General features: G+C 55.3%; 8 protein-coding genes across 8 annotated transcripts; 4 read left to right on the top strand and 4 right to left on the bottom strand.

Annotated features, from left to right (window-relative positions):
- Window positions 1–55: 55 nt before the first annotated feature.
- On the bottom strand, window positions 56–910 carry A1O7_09333 (uncharacterized protein; the record flags this gene model as incomplete). The annotated part of the gene is made up of 1 exon (XM_007763321.1): window positions 56–910. One exon carries the CDS (start codon window positions 908–910, stop codon window positions 56–58), a length of 855 nt encoding a protein of 284 aa, XP_007761511.1.
- A 605-nt stretch (window positions 911–1515) lies between these two features.
- Window positions 1516–1955, bottom strand: A1O7_09332 (uncharacterized protein; the record flags this gene model as incomplete). The annotated part of the gene is made up of 2 exons (XM_007763320.1): window positions 1516–1823; window positions 1892–1955. 2 exons carry the CDS (start codon window positions 1953–1955, stop codon window positions 1516–1518), a joined length of 372 nt encoding a protein of 123 aa, XP_007761510.1.
- An 827-nt stretch (window positions 1956–2782) lies between these two features.
- A1O7_09331 (uncharacterized protein) lies at window positions 2783–4855 on the top strand (the record flags this gene model as incomplete). Its single annotated transcript, XM_007763319.1, has 1 exon — window positions 2783–4855. One exon carries the CDS (start codon window positions 2783–2785, stop codon window positions 4853–4855), a length of 2073 nt encoding a protein of 690 aa, XP_007761509.1.
- Window positions 4856–5534: 679 nt separating this feature from the next.
- A1O7_09330 (histone-lysine N-methyltransferase SUV420H) lies at window positions 5535–7918 on the bottom strand (the record flags this gene model as incomplete). Its single annotated transcript, XM_007763318.1, has 2 exons — window positions 5535–7763; window positions 7814–7918. 2 exons carry the CDS (start codon window positions 7916–7918, stop codon window positions 5535–5537), a joined length of 2334 nt encoding a protein of 777 aa, XP_007761508.1.
- Window positions 7919–8752: 834 nt separating this feature from the next.
- On the top strand, window positions 8753–9195 carry A1O7_09329 (uncharacterized protein; the record flags this gene model as incomplete). Its single annotated transcript, XM_007763317.1, has 2 exons — window positions 8753–8837; window positions 8894–9195. The coding sequence occupies 2 exons, from the start codon at window positions 8753–8755 to the stop codon at window positions 9193–9195; spliced, it is 387 nt and encodes a 128-aa protein (XP_007761507.1).
- Window positions 9196–9790: 595 nt separating this feature from the next.
- A1O7_09328 (uncharacterized protein) lies at window positions 9791–10051 on the bottom strand (the record flags this gene model as incomplete). Its single annotated transcript, XM_007763316.1, has 1 exon — window positions 9791–10051. A coding segment is annotated over one exon (261 nt), but the record flags the coding sequence as incomplete, so codon positions are not given.
- Window positions 10052–11148: 1097 nt separating this feature from the next.
- On the top strand, window positions 11149–11813 carry A1O7_09327 (peptidyl-prolyl cis-trans isomerase NIMA-interacting 1; the record flags this gene model as incomplete). Its single annotated transcript, XM_007763315.1, has 2 exons — window positions 11149–11151; window positions 11223–11813. The coding sequence occupies 2 exons, from the start codon at window positions 11149–11151 to the stop codon at window positions 11811–11813; spliced, it is 594 nt and encodes a 197-aa protein (XP_007761505.1).
- Window positions 11814–12834: 1021 nt separating this feature from the next.
- A1O7_09326 (uncharacterized protein) lies at window positions 12835–13697 on the top strand (the record flags this gene model as incomplete). Its single annotated transcript, XM_007763314.1, has 2 exons — window positions 12835–13093; window positions 13204–13697. The coding sequence occupies 2 exons, from the start codon at window positions 12835–12837 to the stop codon at window positions 13695–13697; spliced, it is 753 nt and encodes a 250-aa protein (XP_007761504.1).
- Between the last annotated feature and the right edge of the window lie 426 nt (window positions 13698–14123).

Genomic DNA, 14123 nt, shown 5'->3' with positions numbered 1-14123 from the left:
AAGGGCATAGATTGTCAATATCATGTCGTCGACCCCGGCCTCGACTTCGTGACATTCAAGGGTTGACGCTCGCCGACCTAGGTATGTCCGTCCCTACCGCGGCCGTGACCCCAGCGTCGACCGGCAAGATCAAACCCGTAATCCACCTGCTTTCTGGAGAGGCCAGAAATCTCACAGCACAGCCGACATCCCACCCATTGCCCTCGGTCTTGAGCAGACTGCGATTCTTCCTCGCCTCGCGCGCCTCCTCGGACATACCCCCCGCGTACATCATGGGCGTGTAAACCATCCCAGGACACACACAATTCACCCTTATCCCCTGCGCCGCATGATGCACGGCCATGGCCCTCGTCATATTGACCACCGCGCCTTTACTCGTCGGGTACAGCAGGTGCGGCGTCCCGCCCTTGATCCCCGCCACGCTGCCCATGTTGATGATCGCGCCGCGATACCCCCACTCGTCCTCGTTCTTGACCATCTCCGGGATCGCGTACTTGGCCATCATCACCATGCTGGCCACGTTGACCGTCATGCTGCTCGCCCACGCGGCCATGTCGACGTCCGCCGCCGTCCCCGTGGCGCCGCCGATGCCCACGCAATTGAACAAAATATCCAGCCTGCCGAAGTTGGCCATGGTCGTGTCGACGATCCGCTTGCAGTCCGCTTCGACCGTCACGTCGGCTTCCAGGGCGATAGCCTCAGATTTGCCCTCGGCGCGGATCATCTCGACGGTGCGCTGCGCCAAGTCCAGCGCCCGGTCCACGCAGACGACGGTGCAGCCTTCGTCCGCCAGTAAGATGGCGCTGGCCCGCGCGTTGCCTATACCGTCGCCGTGGGCGCCCGCGCCGGTGATGATGGCGACTTTGTTGGCGAGCGAGCGTGGCGGTTTGGGGAAGTCGTAGTCGACCATCTTGAGATCTCTGGCCTTTCTTCCTTTTGGCTTATAGGTGAATGCCTGTGACACGCGCACGTATTGTCCAACGAAGCATCACTCTCGGGCTCGTCACGTTCAACTCGGGATCCGCACGGCTCAGTACAGTATGGACAACTTTATATCATATCACTCATTCAGGCCATCGATCCGATCCCGTCGGAGGCATTCATGCGTTCTCCTCACGAGATGGCCACTCTCCCACTCTTACTCCAACGATCAAAGAGCCTCGGCATGCATCAGAATAACTTGTTCCATTGCCTGGACACGGTATGCATGCTGAGAAGAGCTGCGGATGCGCGTGCCTCTGGACTGGCTATGGTACACATATGTCGTTGAATCTTACATACGTACATGCGTACATATAGGTATATCTCATGCCATATCGCCGCGTAGATGGGAAATGCCGTCACCAACAACGGTGTCCCATCTCTCAGGGTTGCACATCGCGAGGCTCGAGTGAATGTATGCGCGAGTGTTGGTCGTCAGTCATCTCGCACAGAGCCTTTCATTCCGCCTGTTTGACCCGCCGCATATATATCACTTGTCCACACTCCCTCCCTCCTCTTACGCCGACTTCCGCTTCACAGACCCAACGGGTTATCCCCGGTCTGCTCCTTCCCGCCCAGATCCTCTTTCATCCTCTTATGTTCCGCCTCTTGCGCTTTGGCTGGGCCGCCTTCGGCATTACCGTAGCCTACACCCAACTGCTCCCCGAAGCCCTTACCAGACCGCATCACACCACCAAGCACGGGATCCACGACCCCTCCAACGACACCTCCACCCTTTTCCAGCACAGGGCCGACATTCTTCCCTACAGGCGAAAGAGTACTCTCGATCTTGTCTCCGGCACTGGTCCCCAGTTGCTCAGGTTTGGAATACCAGGAGCTACCTGTGGTAGTGGCTAATTAGCTACGACGGCATAATCAAGTGCTCCCGTAGCCGGCGCGAACAGCGTACCTTCTTTTTGAGGCGCCTGTTGCTGGTCCTCTTGGATGTTCTCTTTGTTCTCGGAATCAGACATTGCGCGGTCACTGTTATCTTGGAGGCTAATGTAGTGGTATTCAGTGTCACTCATGGTCAGCACGGATCAGCGGTGCAGCTCGTGCGATATATACATCCAGACATGCCTTGGAAGGCGGCAATCGAGCCATCGACATCATCGCACACCTGTTCGTGTGGCACAGCAGGCACGGAGACAGGGATCATGCCAGGCAAGCAATCGTCAGGGCCGCGTGGGGTTCGTCGCAAAGGCAAATGAATGACGTATGTTGGCCGCATCGCGATGAGATTCGAGACAAACAAGCCAAGTCCGAATGCACAATTTCTGGAGTTCCAACATTTGACATGGCCAACCCCGAGTACGAGTACTTTGTATGGAGTACAGAGTACGAGGCACAGGATTCGGCTTCCCCTGTGTCGCCTTTCATGTTTTGGTGGCGATGCCTGCAAACCACTGGGTATATACCACACGGAATGTTGCCTTGGACCATGGCAAACCTCGGGTACATGGAAGAGAGGGAAGAGGGAGTCGCCCCCTCCTGAACGTATCGCTAATGTCTCGTACGCGAGCGCTGTTTTGCAGCATTCCAGTCTCCCCTGCATCTGATAGCCGACGTTGAAGGTTAGCCTCAAACACTCAAAAGGACAGGAGGATGCAAGCCCTCCTGTTCTGGGAGGCGGCAGCAGGGGCCCTTTTAAGCGCCGGCCAGGGTAGGCGAAGCTACGCTTACACAACACAGCCTCAATGCAGTAGTAGCCTACACGAACAGATGGCACGCTCGAGGTGAGCAAAGTGGTAGGTTCTTACTACTCACTTGACTGCTGTTTAGTCTTCGTTCTTGCTTTGATATGTATGCAAAATTCTATGTCATTTACAACACTATAACGCAAACCCTACGGCGATTGTGGCATGTATATTCTCTTCGGTCACTTCTTCAATATGTTTTCGGTTCGGTATTCATTCGAGGCCCAACAGGCCCGACAGGCCTCTCCAAAGCTAGCATCGCCCCAGCAAGCTATGTCTATACGCCCCTTGAGAGTCCGCAGCATATTCGACTCTTCGAGCTCTTACCGTCTCAAAGCTCCGACGCCATCATTCGGTGCACGATGTGTCATGTCGAATTGAAATCGCTGAAACGTCCTTACACAGCCGTATCGTATGCCTGGGGCCCTCGGGATGTCCCTAAAGCAACCATCATTTGCAACGACTTGACGGCCCATATTCCCCGTACACTATACTCGGCACTTCGGAGGCTACGGGCCGCATCGGATCTCCGCCAGGTCCTATGGGCAGACGCTCTCTGCATTGACCAGGCGGATACAGACGACGCAAAAGAGGAGAAAAGCCGACAAGTCCAGATGATGGACCAGATCTTCGCCCAGGCACAGGAAGTGGTTGTGGACCTCGGCGAGGTCCAGCAAGACGATCTCGACACCTTGAAGGTTCTGAGCCGGTACGAGGCCCCCTGTGACGCCACGTGGCGAGCCATTGCACAGCGTCCAAACCTGCCAGAAGTGTTTGAGTGCCTGAACAAGCTGGACCTCGCGCCGGCGGACAGCCCCTTCTGGGAGAAATTCACCCGCTTCGCCTGTCGGCCCTGGTACACGCGGATCTGGATCATCCAGGAATTCGTGCTCGCGCGCAAGATCCGGTTCCTGATCGGAGGGGAGTTTCGGGATGAGAGTTTCCTGAAAAGGGGCATCGTTCGCGCCTACGAGCATCTGAGCTGTCTATATACCTTCAACCAAACATACACGGCCCGTGAAGCCAGTGTGCCTCAGATTGAAGAAAATCTGGCAACAGTAGCGGACTCGGCCAGCGCCATCGTGCACATGCTGGGCCTGCGCGAGCACGACGACAACACCGGCACCTTCTGCGAGCAGCTCCACGCCGCCACGGGCCTGTACAAGGCCACGGACACGCGAGACAAAGTCTACGCCCTGTTCGGGCTGTCCTCGGACGCGGACATCAAGACACATCTGCCCGTAAACTACAACGAGGACCTCCCGGACCTCGCGTTCCGCGTGAGCAAGTATCTGGCCCGCGGGTTCGGGATCTATCCTCTGTACCACTGCGTCGGGGACAAGCCAGCCTACGTCTCCTGGGCGCTGGACCTGGAGAACACCCAGCGCGACGACCTGACCGCCATGATCCACGCGTCGGGGTACACGCGGCCGCACGAGGTCTTCCGGGCCTGCGGCGGTGCCACGGATTTCCGCAACGGCATGTCCCTAGTTCGCCCCACCGGGCTGCGCCTCCTGGGCTGGATCGTCGACGAGATCGACTGCCACATGACCACGAATCTGCTCGCTCGGGGCGAGATCAGGGGCCGCGCACACCTAGCCGAGCAGGACGTCTGGTTCGACGACGCGTACAGCTGGATGCTCTCCGTCGTGCATTTACAACACCTGCCCGAGGACGCCTTCGTCGACCAATGCTGGCGCACGACCATCGCGGACATGATCAAGGGTTCGGGCCAGGAGGCCAAGGGGTTCGTCCGGCTGCGCGACTGGCAACATTCGACTCGGTGCTTGGACGTCTGGCGCGCCGTTCATCAGGTCATGTATCGGAGAAGGCATCCGGGGCCCAGAGGAAGAGCGTCTAAGGACGCCGAACCCAGATTCTCCGACCGCGACATCAGCGACCTGCGCGTCTTCGCCGAGAGCGTCAAGTACGCCCTGGGCCGCAAGTTGGGGTTGACACGCACGAGGAGGACGAGTGCCCTGCTCCCCCACGACGCTCGGGCTGGCGACCTCGTCGTCGTCATTCAGGGATGTCAGATCCCGTTCTTGCTCCGCCGCAACACCGATGCGTGGGGCGAGTATTTCCGCATCGTCGGCTGCGTGTACGCCTGGGGGATTATGGACGGGGAGGCCGTCGATGGGTGCGCGGACGAGGCGCGCGTTATTGAGGTTTGTTGATTGGGTTACGTATACAGTGAGTACTTTGTGGAAGTAAGTGAGTACTGTACGGAGTACGTATTAGTGGAAAGGTTGCTCGAGGGGGGTTACACGAACCGATCCACCGTGTATGTGTGATTATGTATTTATACTTTAGATTATACCTAAGTCATGCTGTACGGAGTATCAAGGCACTCAATACGCCTCCTGTGCTGTACTCGTACTGTAGCAGGCTCTGTAATCAGTGATGTCTCCGTACTCGTCGCAAGTGTCAGGTAGCTGAAAATCCGGATGGCTTCTGCCAAGCTCAGTAGAGTTGAAAGTGAATACCACCCAGCGGGAGGTCCTCCTTGAACAATGCAACTTGCACAATCTAAAGGACCTCTGTTGATGCCACGAGTCGTATTCCTAGAGCCAAGGAGCACACTGCGCTATGCTAGACGATAAATGAGCCAGGATATTTACTCATCATGTTGTGTGACACCGTTCTTCTGCACATTTGGCCCTTGCCATAACCAGTGGGCTGATACTGGCCTCGAACCCGGCCGGAAACCTTGGATTTCCAACACATATCTTCGTGGTCTCCAGCCCAGACCCAAACTCGTTCGTGGTATCATTGATTGTCGCCATATCAGGGCGCTCACAACCACTCATCCAGAGGTTATTATCTCAACCCGCCAAGAGGCCCCTTCGCAACCACCTAGAATCTGTCCGTGTACACTCCCACAGGCCTCGTAACAAATCGATTACTCCGTCGTCTCATTTCGTCTGGCGTTGCACTCCCACTCTCATTCACGTCTCGCACTGCACTCTCCGAGCCATTACCGTGGGGTGCTCGGGAATGCGAGCCAACGCGCATCCTTGCCTCCAAGATGGCCAGCTGGTGGTCTCCAGCTGCTCTTGCGATTTCAGCTTCTTTCAGCAAGCCCCTCCTTGTTTGCTCTTTTTCTTCCTCTGGTAGAACGAATCGATGAATTGTGCGGTGGTCCATGACCCGTTCTTCAGGATCGCCACCACCTTCAACCCAGGTCCCTTTGCCAGACCTCCCCTGTCGTCGATATGCGCTATATTCAATGGCTGGTGTTCCGGTCTTCTTGCCTTTACCCGTGGGTTTGCGCTCCAGCAGTTTGCGTGGATCGGCATCTGTTTTCGGCCAAGGAAAACCGTACAGCATGCTGTGCCGCTCGCAGCGCGGACACTCGCGGCGGGTCTGGTAGCCGTTGGGCTGGATGAAGAAGCCGAGACACTTCTGGTTGTGGCATTGTACCCAACGATCGTGAGGCTGCGCGAGTAGTTTTCGGGTCAGGATGTAGTCTCCTGCAATGCGAATCGTGCCAGTCATAGGATGAACCGTCAGCTGAGCTACAGTTCTTGAAGTGCTCGTTGGTTCTATCGATGGTAGGACGCTATTTTCTGTGGCTGCAGAGATCGATGCTTCGTGGATTTCTTTGGTGACTGTCGTCGTAGCAAGCGTGGAGACTGCATGAGGAACTGTCGGTTGCGAGCTTTCCGATAGCGAAACACCTTTCTTCTGCTGGTTTGGGGGCCGTTGATTGTCAGCAGCCGGCAACGAGACCTCCCTATATGGCGCGACGATGATAGTATCCTCGTCTACTTCCATCTTGGTAGTTTCGACACTTTCAACCTTGATGGTTACAGCTGCATCGGTGGCTTGTACGTGGGACATCTCTTGAATAGGTGGTACACCCTCGGTCGAACACCCGTTGCTAGAGGGAGATGTTGGCGCTGGTGACATTGGTGCATTGGTTGATAACTTCTCGAGCAATCTAGCAGGCATCTTGCCTTCATGACTGCTTTCGTGGGTCGTGGATGATTGTTGCACCGCATCTGCTGGTAGATCTGCCGCTTCCACAGGTGCTGATGACACTGCAACCGGCGAGATGGGATCGGGCGACTCGCTATTTTCGGTCCGAGACTGACTATGAGGCGGGGAAAGAGCCACAGATCCCTTAGAAGCCGCCTCTCGAAGCGTCTCTACAGGTTCTGATCTCCGCTCACGGAGCGCTTGTTGCGTGATGTCCGAGTCCGAACTATCTGGTGGAGTCCAGGACTGCTGTAGTTTGGAGGGCGACTGCATAGGCTTAGCGTGCTTAGAGGGAGGGGGTGCAGAGGATGAATAAGAAAGATCCGAGTCTCTCTTCCGCTTCAGTCCTCGGGTTTGATTTGCTGACAGGGGCTCGTGGAGTAGTGTTTGGAGTGGAGTGGTTGTACGACTGGGAGTGTCGAGAATAGCCGCCTTCGAAGTCCACCCATTCCGTTCCAGCTGTTCGCAAGTATGGCACAGACAGTCCATATTGCCTGGGCCGAAGTAGTCATCGCCATAGGAGACAGTAATCTCATCACCGACCTCGATATTCTTCATGGCAACCACTTCCATTCCGTTTTCTCCATGTGGGACCAGACGTCCATTTGCGTCACAATCGTGGTTCGCGAAACGTGCCGGACCCAGGAAGATGGAAGAATTCTTCTTGCGACCGGATACAACGATGCTGAAATTGCGGTTGCTCATATCCAACTCCGCAGATTCTTCCGTCGTGAGAGGGACAAGAGTGCCGGTGAGGTATTTGATGGTGTCGCCCTGTCGGATCCGTCTCCTCGCCGTCACAGCAGCTTCATAGGTGGTAATGGTGTATCGGTTCGTCGTGGACACTTCCCAGGCGCAGTCGGTCTGGTACATGGCGATGTACTTCCTCAAATGCTCCAAGAAATGCTCTTGTTCGGCCTTGGTGCGCAAACTCTTCTTATACCTCTTAGGCCCAGGAAGAGCGAGCAGGGCCTTCTCGGCCGCCTTGACATCTTTGTCGACAATGACCTTGTGTAAAAGGATCTTGGGTATTTCCTCGTCCTTAATGCCTCGAATAGGAATGTGCTTGGTGCGGTTCTTTCGAATCTTGGACTTGTAATAAGCCTGACGGTTGTAAGCGCAAGGGATTCTTGTAGCATACTGAGATCACTGACATTATCTACCATTACATCCGAACACACATCGTCATGGGCGGCCAACTCAGCAAGGGAGAGTCGCTGGGCCTTGTCCGGCTCCTTGGTCGACTTCTTGCGAGTCATGGTCGCGTGTAGGAATCCTCAGGATCAAGACTCGGGTTGGTGCATGGGATGTACACTGATTAGAATGTGGGAAACACTGTATCACGGGAATCTGTGCGCAGTAGTGGCTCTAGGCCGCAGACAGCTGGGAAGGAGTGGAAGGGGTGAACCGAGTGGCCGTCGGTATCTGGAACGCGGTCTGGATCAGGCCAGCCTGAGCGAAGCGACGGTGTGAGGAACAATATTAAAGTGAGTGTGAGTACATCGCAACATAATGATCGGGTAGATTATGCACTTCACATCGGCATGAGGTGCAGTCCAAGCTGAGGGAGATAGGGAGAGACTTTCAGCTTGCTTCACTTTGGTCAAGAGCGAGACAAGAAAGGGCGACGGAAGGGTGACTTCGACTGTGCAAGTGGAGAGGGGGAGAAGGGGAGCAGGGGAGAACGTCGGCGGCGGCTGGTCAGTGGCCGGTCAGGCATTCTTGGGGGGGAGATGACAAGCCTAAGCAGCAAGCGAACGGGCGGGCTCACGGGCTGCCGCGGCTTCTGTTTGGCTGATCGGTTTAAGCGCGTCTGAATCAAGCCGGGCACTTGTCGAGATTCCCGCAAGAGGCGTGCGCGCATCTGCCACCCACCCGTGCTCCGGGCTTCGGGCCAATCGAATCCATCTGCACGAAATAATTCATCTGCAGCTAAACTGACTCTGCCTTCACTATTGCAACAACCTCCTCGTGGAGTGATCGATGACTGCAAGCTAGGGCGCATGATGCTGCGACAATGATACAACTAAAGGTGAATCCTACAGCTGCCTAAAGGCGGTCGGGCTTGTTGCTGACGGGGTTCGTGCCAGACGATGCTTAACTGCATCGACAACTCCGGTGCCGCCGTCGTCGAGTGTGTCGCGGTTATGCGAAAAAAGGTGCAGCATGCCAGGATAGGTATACGCCACGATACACCCCACGGGATCCTCGACTGATGCTTTTCCGTCTCGCAGGTGACAGAATCATCGTTGTCGTCCAGAAACAGAAATCCTTCGGCCCAGAAACCCCTGGCGGATCAAGCTTGAGTATCGCCAACAAAGTACGGCGAGGAGACATTCGGCATGCCGTGGTCGTCAGAGCAAGAAAGGAGGAGCGGCGGAAAGATGGAGGTCTGATACGGTTTGACGACAATGCCTGTGTCCTCATCAACAAAAATGGCGACCCAATCGGAACACGGTTGTCAAGTATAGTGGGAGCTGAATTACGGGAAAAGAAGTGGTCCAAGATCTTGTCTCTAGCACCGATGCACATCTGATCGCGCAAGGTCATGAGAGAATGTTTGGAAGACAGTGGCCAATACCCCCAGCGCAGTTGAAACTTTCTGTACAAATATCGAGGTGGAATGTCCGTATTTAGAGCCACTGTATTCGTTCTATGCAAGCCGTGCTGGGTTTCTGGTGACGCCCACGACATCAGCTGCGAACGATACGAGCTCTTGCAACCTCTTTAAATCAATCCCAAACGCCTCGAAATGCATGGGTATCCAGATCGTTATTCCATCCCACCATCGCTATGCTCAAACGGTCGTATAGACGTGGTTGCAGCTCACGCAGACATAGTACAGTTTCTAATCACAACTGTTAGAAGTTTGCGACCGAGTGACTGCATTAGAGGCACTGACCATTCCTGTATCTGCAGCACGCTGTTGTGACTGGAAATAAACCGACTCCATCTCCCCACATTTTGGACACTTCTTGGTTTTTCGAGGAAGCTGTGCAAAGAAGGGCGACCTGTCAGTCTCTGGTTTGTGAAGATTGGCTTCGAAGAACGTGAGAAAGCAGACGCGGCCACGTATCAGACACTGAGTCCCCTGACCCTTCTGAGCGTTCCGACTCTGTCTAGTCCGGTAGTTGGCCACAATTCCTGCATTTTAACGCGTCTCCGCAGAGCGTACAGACTGAATGTATGGTGAAGGACAGCTCGGAAGAGGCAAGACCCACCGTTGGATCAGACGCAACATCAGCGGTGGTTCCAGCTGTCTCCTGAACGTTGGCTCCAAGGTGTTGACGGTACGTGCATGCTGAATCGTGTTGTGAGGTTGCGTGGCAGGCTTTACAGACGTAGAGGAGGGTTGCTGTTGCGCGGTCTTCTTTGGGATAGAGCAGGTTCGAACTGTTGAGATCCCTGGTTAGACCCGTTCTAGAGACAGGATGACTTAAAGAATTAGGGAGTGGCCTAATTACCATTCTTGACAGAATCTGTAGGAGACCTCGCCACGCTTGTTTTCGCCCTCACTCTGGGCAGGAGACGCAGCAGATGACATATTTGCTAGCCGAAGAGAAGCGGGAGGTGAGCGCTGTGGCGTGTCAGGGAGTCCGGGAAATAGAAATCCTGTTCAAGGTCTGGTGGTGTTGGATTCGGGAGATGGTGGTGGCAGAGAGGCGACGTCGACCTTGATGACGACCTGATCGGTGACTTTGCCTCGTAAATGCTGCAAGGCCAGATTGATGATATCAGAGGGTGAGGGAAGAACCAATATACTACTCGAAGTGACTGATGCTGTCCTGTTGAGTCTAAAAGTGACTTTGATACAACCGGATTCTGAAGAAGCAGTCATACGGAGATATTTTGGGTGTCCTGCAAGACAAGGCAAACACATGATTTCCCTGCTCCCCGCATTCGCTGGAGCTCGGTACAATAACACATTCTAACCTTTATCTTACAAACAAAACTACCAGGTACGGGTGTTACCTAGATGAGTTGCCACGGTGAGTCAACCGGCACTCTGGTTGACGATTCATCGATGATCGAGGACATCCGTCAATGCAGCCATGTGACAGAGCAAGGCAGGTACACACCTCAATCTGGTGACATGGGCTTCGCTGTTTTTGTTACCCGCAGTTCCTGCTTCTGGGCCAACCTATAGCCATTCAGGCCATGGCCGGATCAGCCAGTCATCCTCCTGTTCCTGTCATTTATCCCACTTTCGTCCATCCAACTGCCTATCTTGCCGCTTTCACCAGCCTAGCCGCCTTGTGTCGCGGAGCAATTGTATTCGTGATCCATCGATCTGCTGACAACAAAACTCGCTGCCCCACCTTGCTCGGGCTTTCGAGGCCAGAACACCAACCACTGGTCAACTGTCCCAACAATATTCACTGTTTACCTGCCTGACTAGCATTCTCGGCTTGTTCTGCGGTGTTGACGTCCATCTCACAGCAGGACCTTTCTAGACCGCTGCCAAAGGGGCATACCTGTCTGCGGAACCATGGTAAGCCCAATACATTCTGCCGAGGTCACACTCGCGACGCGCAGGATTCCTACTGACGACGGTCCGTACAGGGCGACGACACGGGTCTACCTCCTGACTGGGAGGTGCGCCACTCCAACTCGAAGAACCTTCCCTACTATTTCAACCAGAAAACCCACGAGTCGAGATGGGAGCCTCCGGCCGATGCAGATACCGACAAGCTCAAAGTCTATATGGCGAACCATCACAGCTCGTCTACCAACGGCCGCGTCGATGGTGCCGCCGGTGAGGACAAGATCCGGGCTGCACATCTACTCGTCAAGCACCGAGACAGCCGTCGCCCTTCCAGCTGGAAGGAGCAAACCATCACGCGGTCCAAGGAGGAGGCCATCGAGATACTGAAACGCCACGAAGAACAAATCCGCTCGGGCCAGACCACCCTTGGCGACCTCGCTCCTACTGAGTCAGACTGCAGCAGTGCCCGAAAGCGCGGCGACCTTGGCTTGTTCGGCAAAGGTCAGATGCAGAAAGAGTTCGAAGATGCAGCGTTCGCCTTGCAACCGGGCGAAATGAGTGGCATTGTCGAGACTGCTTCTGGCGTACACCTTATTCAGCGGTATGTCTCTCCGTGTCCGTTGCCCGTGGGTAGCGTGGCCGCTAACGAACGGTGCAGAATTGCGTAAACCCCGCAAAAAAAACAAAGGGTGGAAAACTGTTCCCTTCTGCATGTCGGTTGACGTACTACACAATGGGGGACACGCCGAATGTTTTTATCTTTGACGGCGTGGCGGCCTTGACGCGGAAAACCCGGCTACGGCCGGGCACAGTGTCTCTTCTTCTCCCCCAGCGGGATCTTTGCGATTGAAGCGGCTCTCTTTGTCCGCAAAAAATTGGTTGAATAGAACGGGCGTCATCTACGTACCCCTTTTTTTCTTTTCACCGGGATTCTCTCCGGCCATTCTGTGGGTTACACGACCCGAGTCAACTGTTTACTTCCGCTGGGCGCATCTGTGTTGAGACTCGAGCACATATGGTGTGACACCTGTCGTTCATGCCGGATTGCAGAGAATCGTGGAAAAGAGTCACGCGGACTTGCACAATAATTCGTTCCGTGACCGAATACCCATCTGGGCAAGGTCGGGCTCCAGAAGGGAACAAACGTTGCCATTCGGGTGGATGTATCACTGACGGCAGAAACATAGCTCGCTCCGGTTGTTCGCTCGCTCGCTATTTCTCTCCAGCCAATGCAGGTTGAGCGAGTGGGCGGCCGTTGACCACCACTCCATAATGGAGACAATCTGACGATATTGAGTTTCCACATCCTTGCTCTGCGCATGTCCTGTTCCGTACCAATCAGCTTAGCCGCCCCCGTCCCAACACCTCTTCCATGATATGCTGCCTCGCGGTACGAGATGTCCCATGTCCGTACGAAGTACATATAAGAACGGTCGTGGTCTGATCTGACTACATGTCTTCGCACCATCAACGCTGAAGTCAACGTACTCACCGCCCTCCATTGCCTCTATATCTACCATCCCATCCACAGCCCCGTCAACTGCATCACACTACTCTACTCATACACGAATATTACAGTACTCTCTGCCTCTGCTTCTCCCTCTCAGCGCACGGCACGGCACGGCATCCTCGCCACGCTCCAAGCCGAGACCAATTCAATCCGCAATCAAATTCACAATCACAATCATAATGCATTCCAACTACGAGCACTCGTACAGGGCAGACTCTCTCTTCCTGGAACCCCCTCACTCGCACGACCCAAGCAACGTCTCGCACGTGGCGGCCCTACCCGCGGACATGCTCAGCCAACTGCCCGAGCCCGTGCAGAACGCACTCTGGACACTCCAGGAATCCACGTCAGTCGTGTACGCCTCGTATCTACGGCTACAAGCGCTGCTGGACGAGCGGTTCGACCGGTTGACGCCTCTGCCTGGGATGCCTGGATCATGTAAGTCAAGGCTCCCTCGGCTCATGATTTTGCTTGCTTGTTACTTTTACTTCCCCCTGGTACTACGTCTGGGTACCACGAAACGAGACTAATTCTGTGTGTGTCGGTAGACTCGGAAACCTCCTTCTTCAACTACATGAACGCCGTGTCCGCGGAGCGGGCGTACCTCCTCCAGGACGCCCATCCGGACTGGAAACACAAAGCCCGGCTGGCCGGTCTACTCTCCCCGAGCTCCCCATACGCCAACATCCCCGTGACCTACCGCGGCAAATCAATGACCGTGGTCGAGTGGATGCAGCAGCTCAGCGCGGCCGAGGCGCTATGGATCCAGTCCGCGCGCGACGCCGTGCTACCGGACTTTGAGGGAACCGTGCTCGAGTACCAGACCTTCCTGGGCGACGAGAGCGAGAGCGAGAGCGCGACACCCAGTGAGGCGTCCTTCTCCTCAGAGGATGAGCGGTGCTGGGGTGCCAACGCGCCGGTGGGCGTGGGCGTGGTGCCGCGGAAGCTGGCGCCCGATGTGGTGAAACCCCAGATTGGGCACACGGCGCACGCGCACGAATTGGGCCCGGAGCGGATCGTGCAGGCTTTGCAAGCGCTGTGAGCTACAGTGAGCTCCGAGCCGTGTGTATGCGTTTGTGTGGCAAGTGGTCAATGAATTAGCGAGGTTGTCGGCCACAAATTGTGGGCATTGCAGCATGTGGACAGGATAGGATGGGCTTCACCTTTGTGTTTGGAGATACCTGGGACTACGTGCCGTGCGAATGCGAGTGCGAGTTCGCGGTCAAGTTGCACAAGAGCAGGCGTTTCTGTGCGACTCGGAAGGGCTGGGGGTGCCAATGCGACGGAGCCACCGCATGCAGGTGTGGTCTGACGCGTCTTCTGAGTGGCTGACGTGTGAGCACGTTGAGCGGTGCTTGGATCTATTTTTTTTTTTGGAAGGTGTTGACGAAGGTGCACGCCTGGCATATTTGCCACTGCACGATTTCTAGCATGTGTCAACCAGAAATTAGCGGGATAGCAAGTTTGC

Source organism: Cladophialophora yegresii (genome assembly GCF_000585515.1).
Source record: "Cladophialophora yegresii CBS 114405 chromosome Unknown aczIN-supercont1.7, whole genome shotgun sequence".
Taxonomy (NCBI): domain Eukaryota; kingdom Fungi; phylum Ascomycota; class Eurotiomycetes; order Chaetothyriales; family Herpotrichiellaceae; genus Cladophialophora; species Cladophialophora yegresii.
Note: the sequence above shows the minus strand (reverse complement) of the source record. Positions and strands in the feature narration are given on the sequence as shown.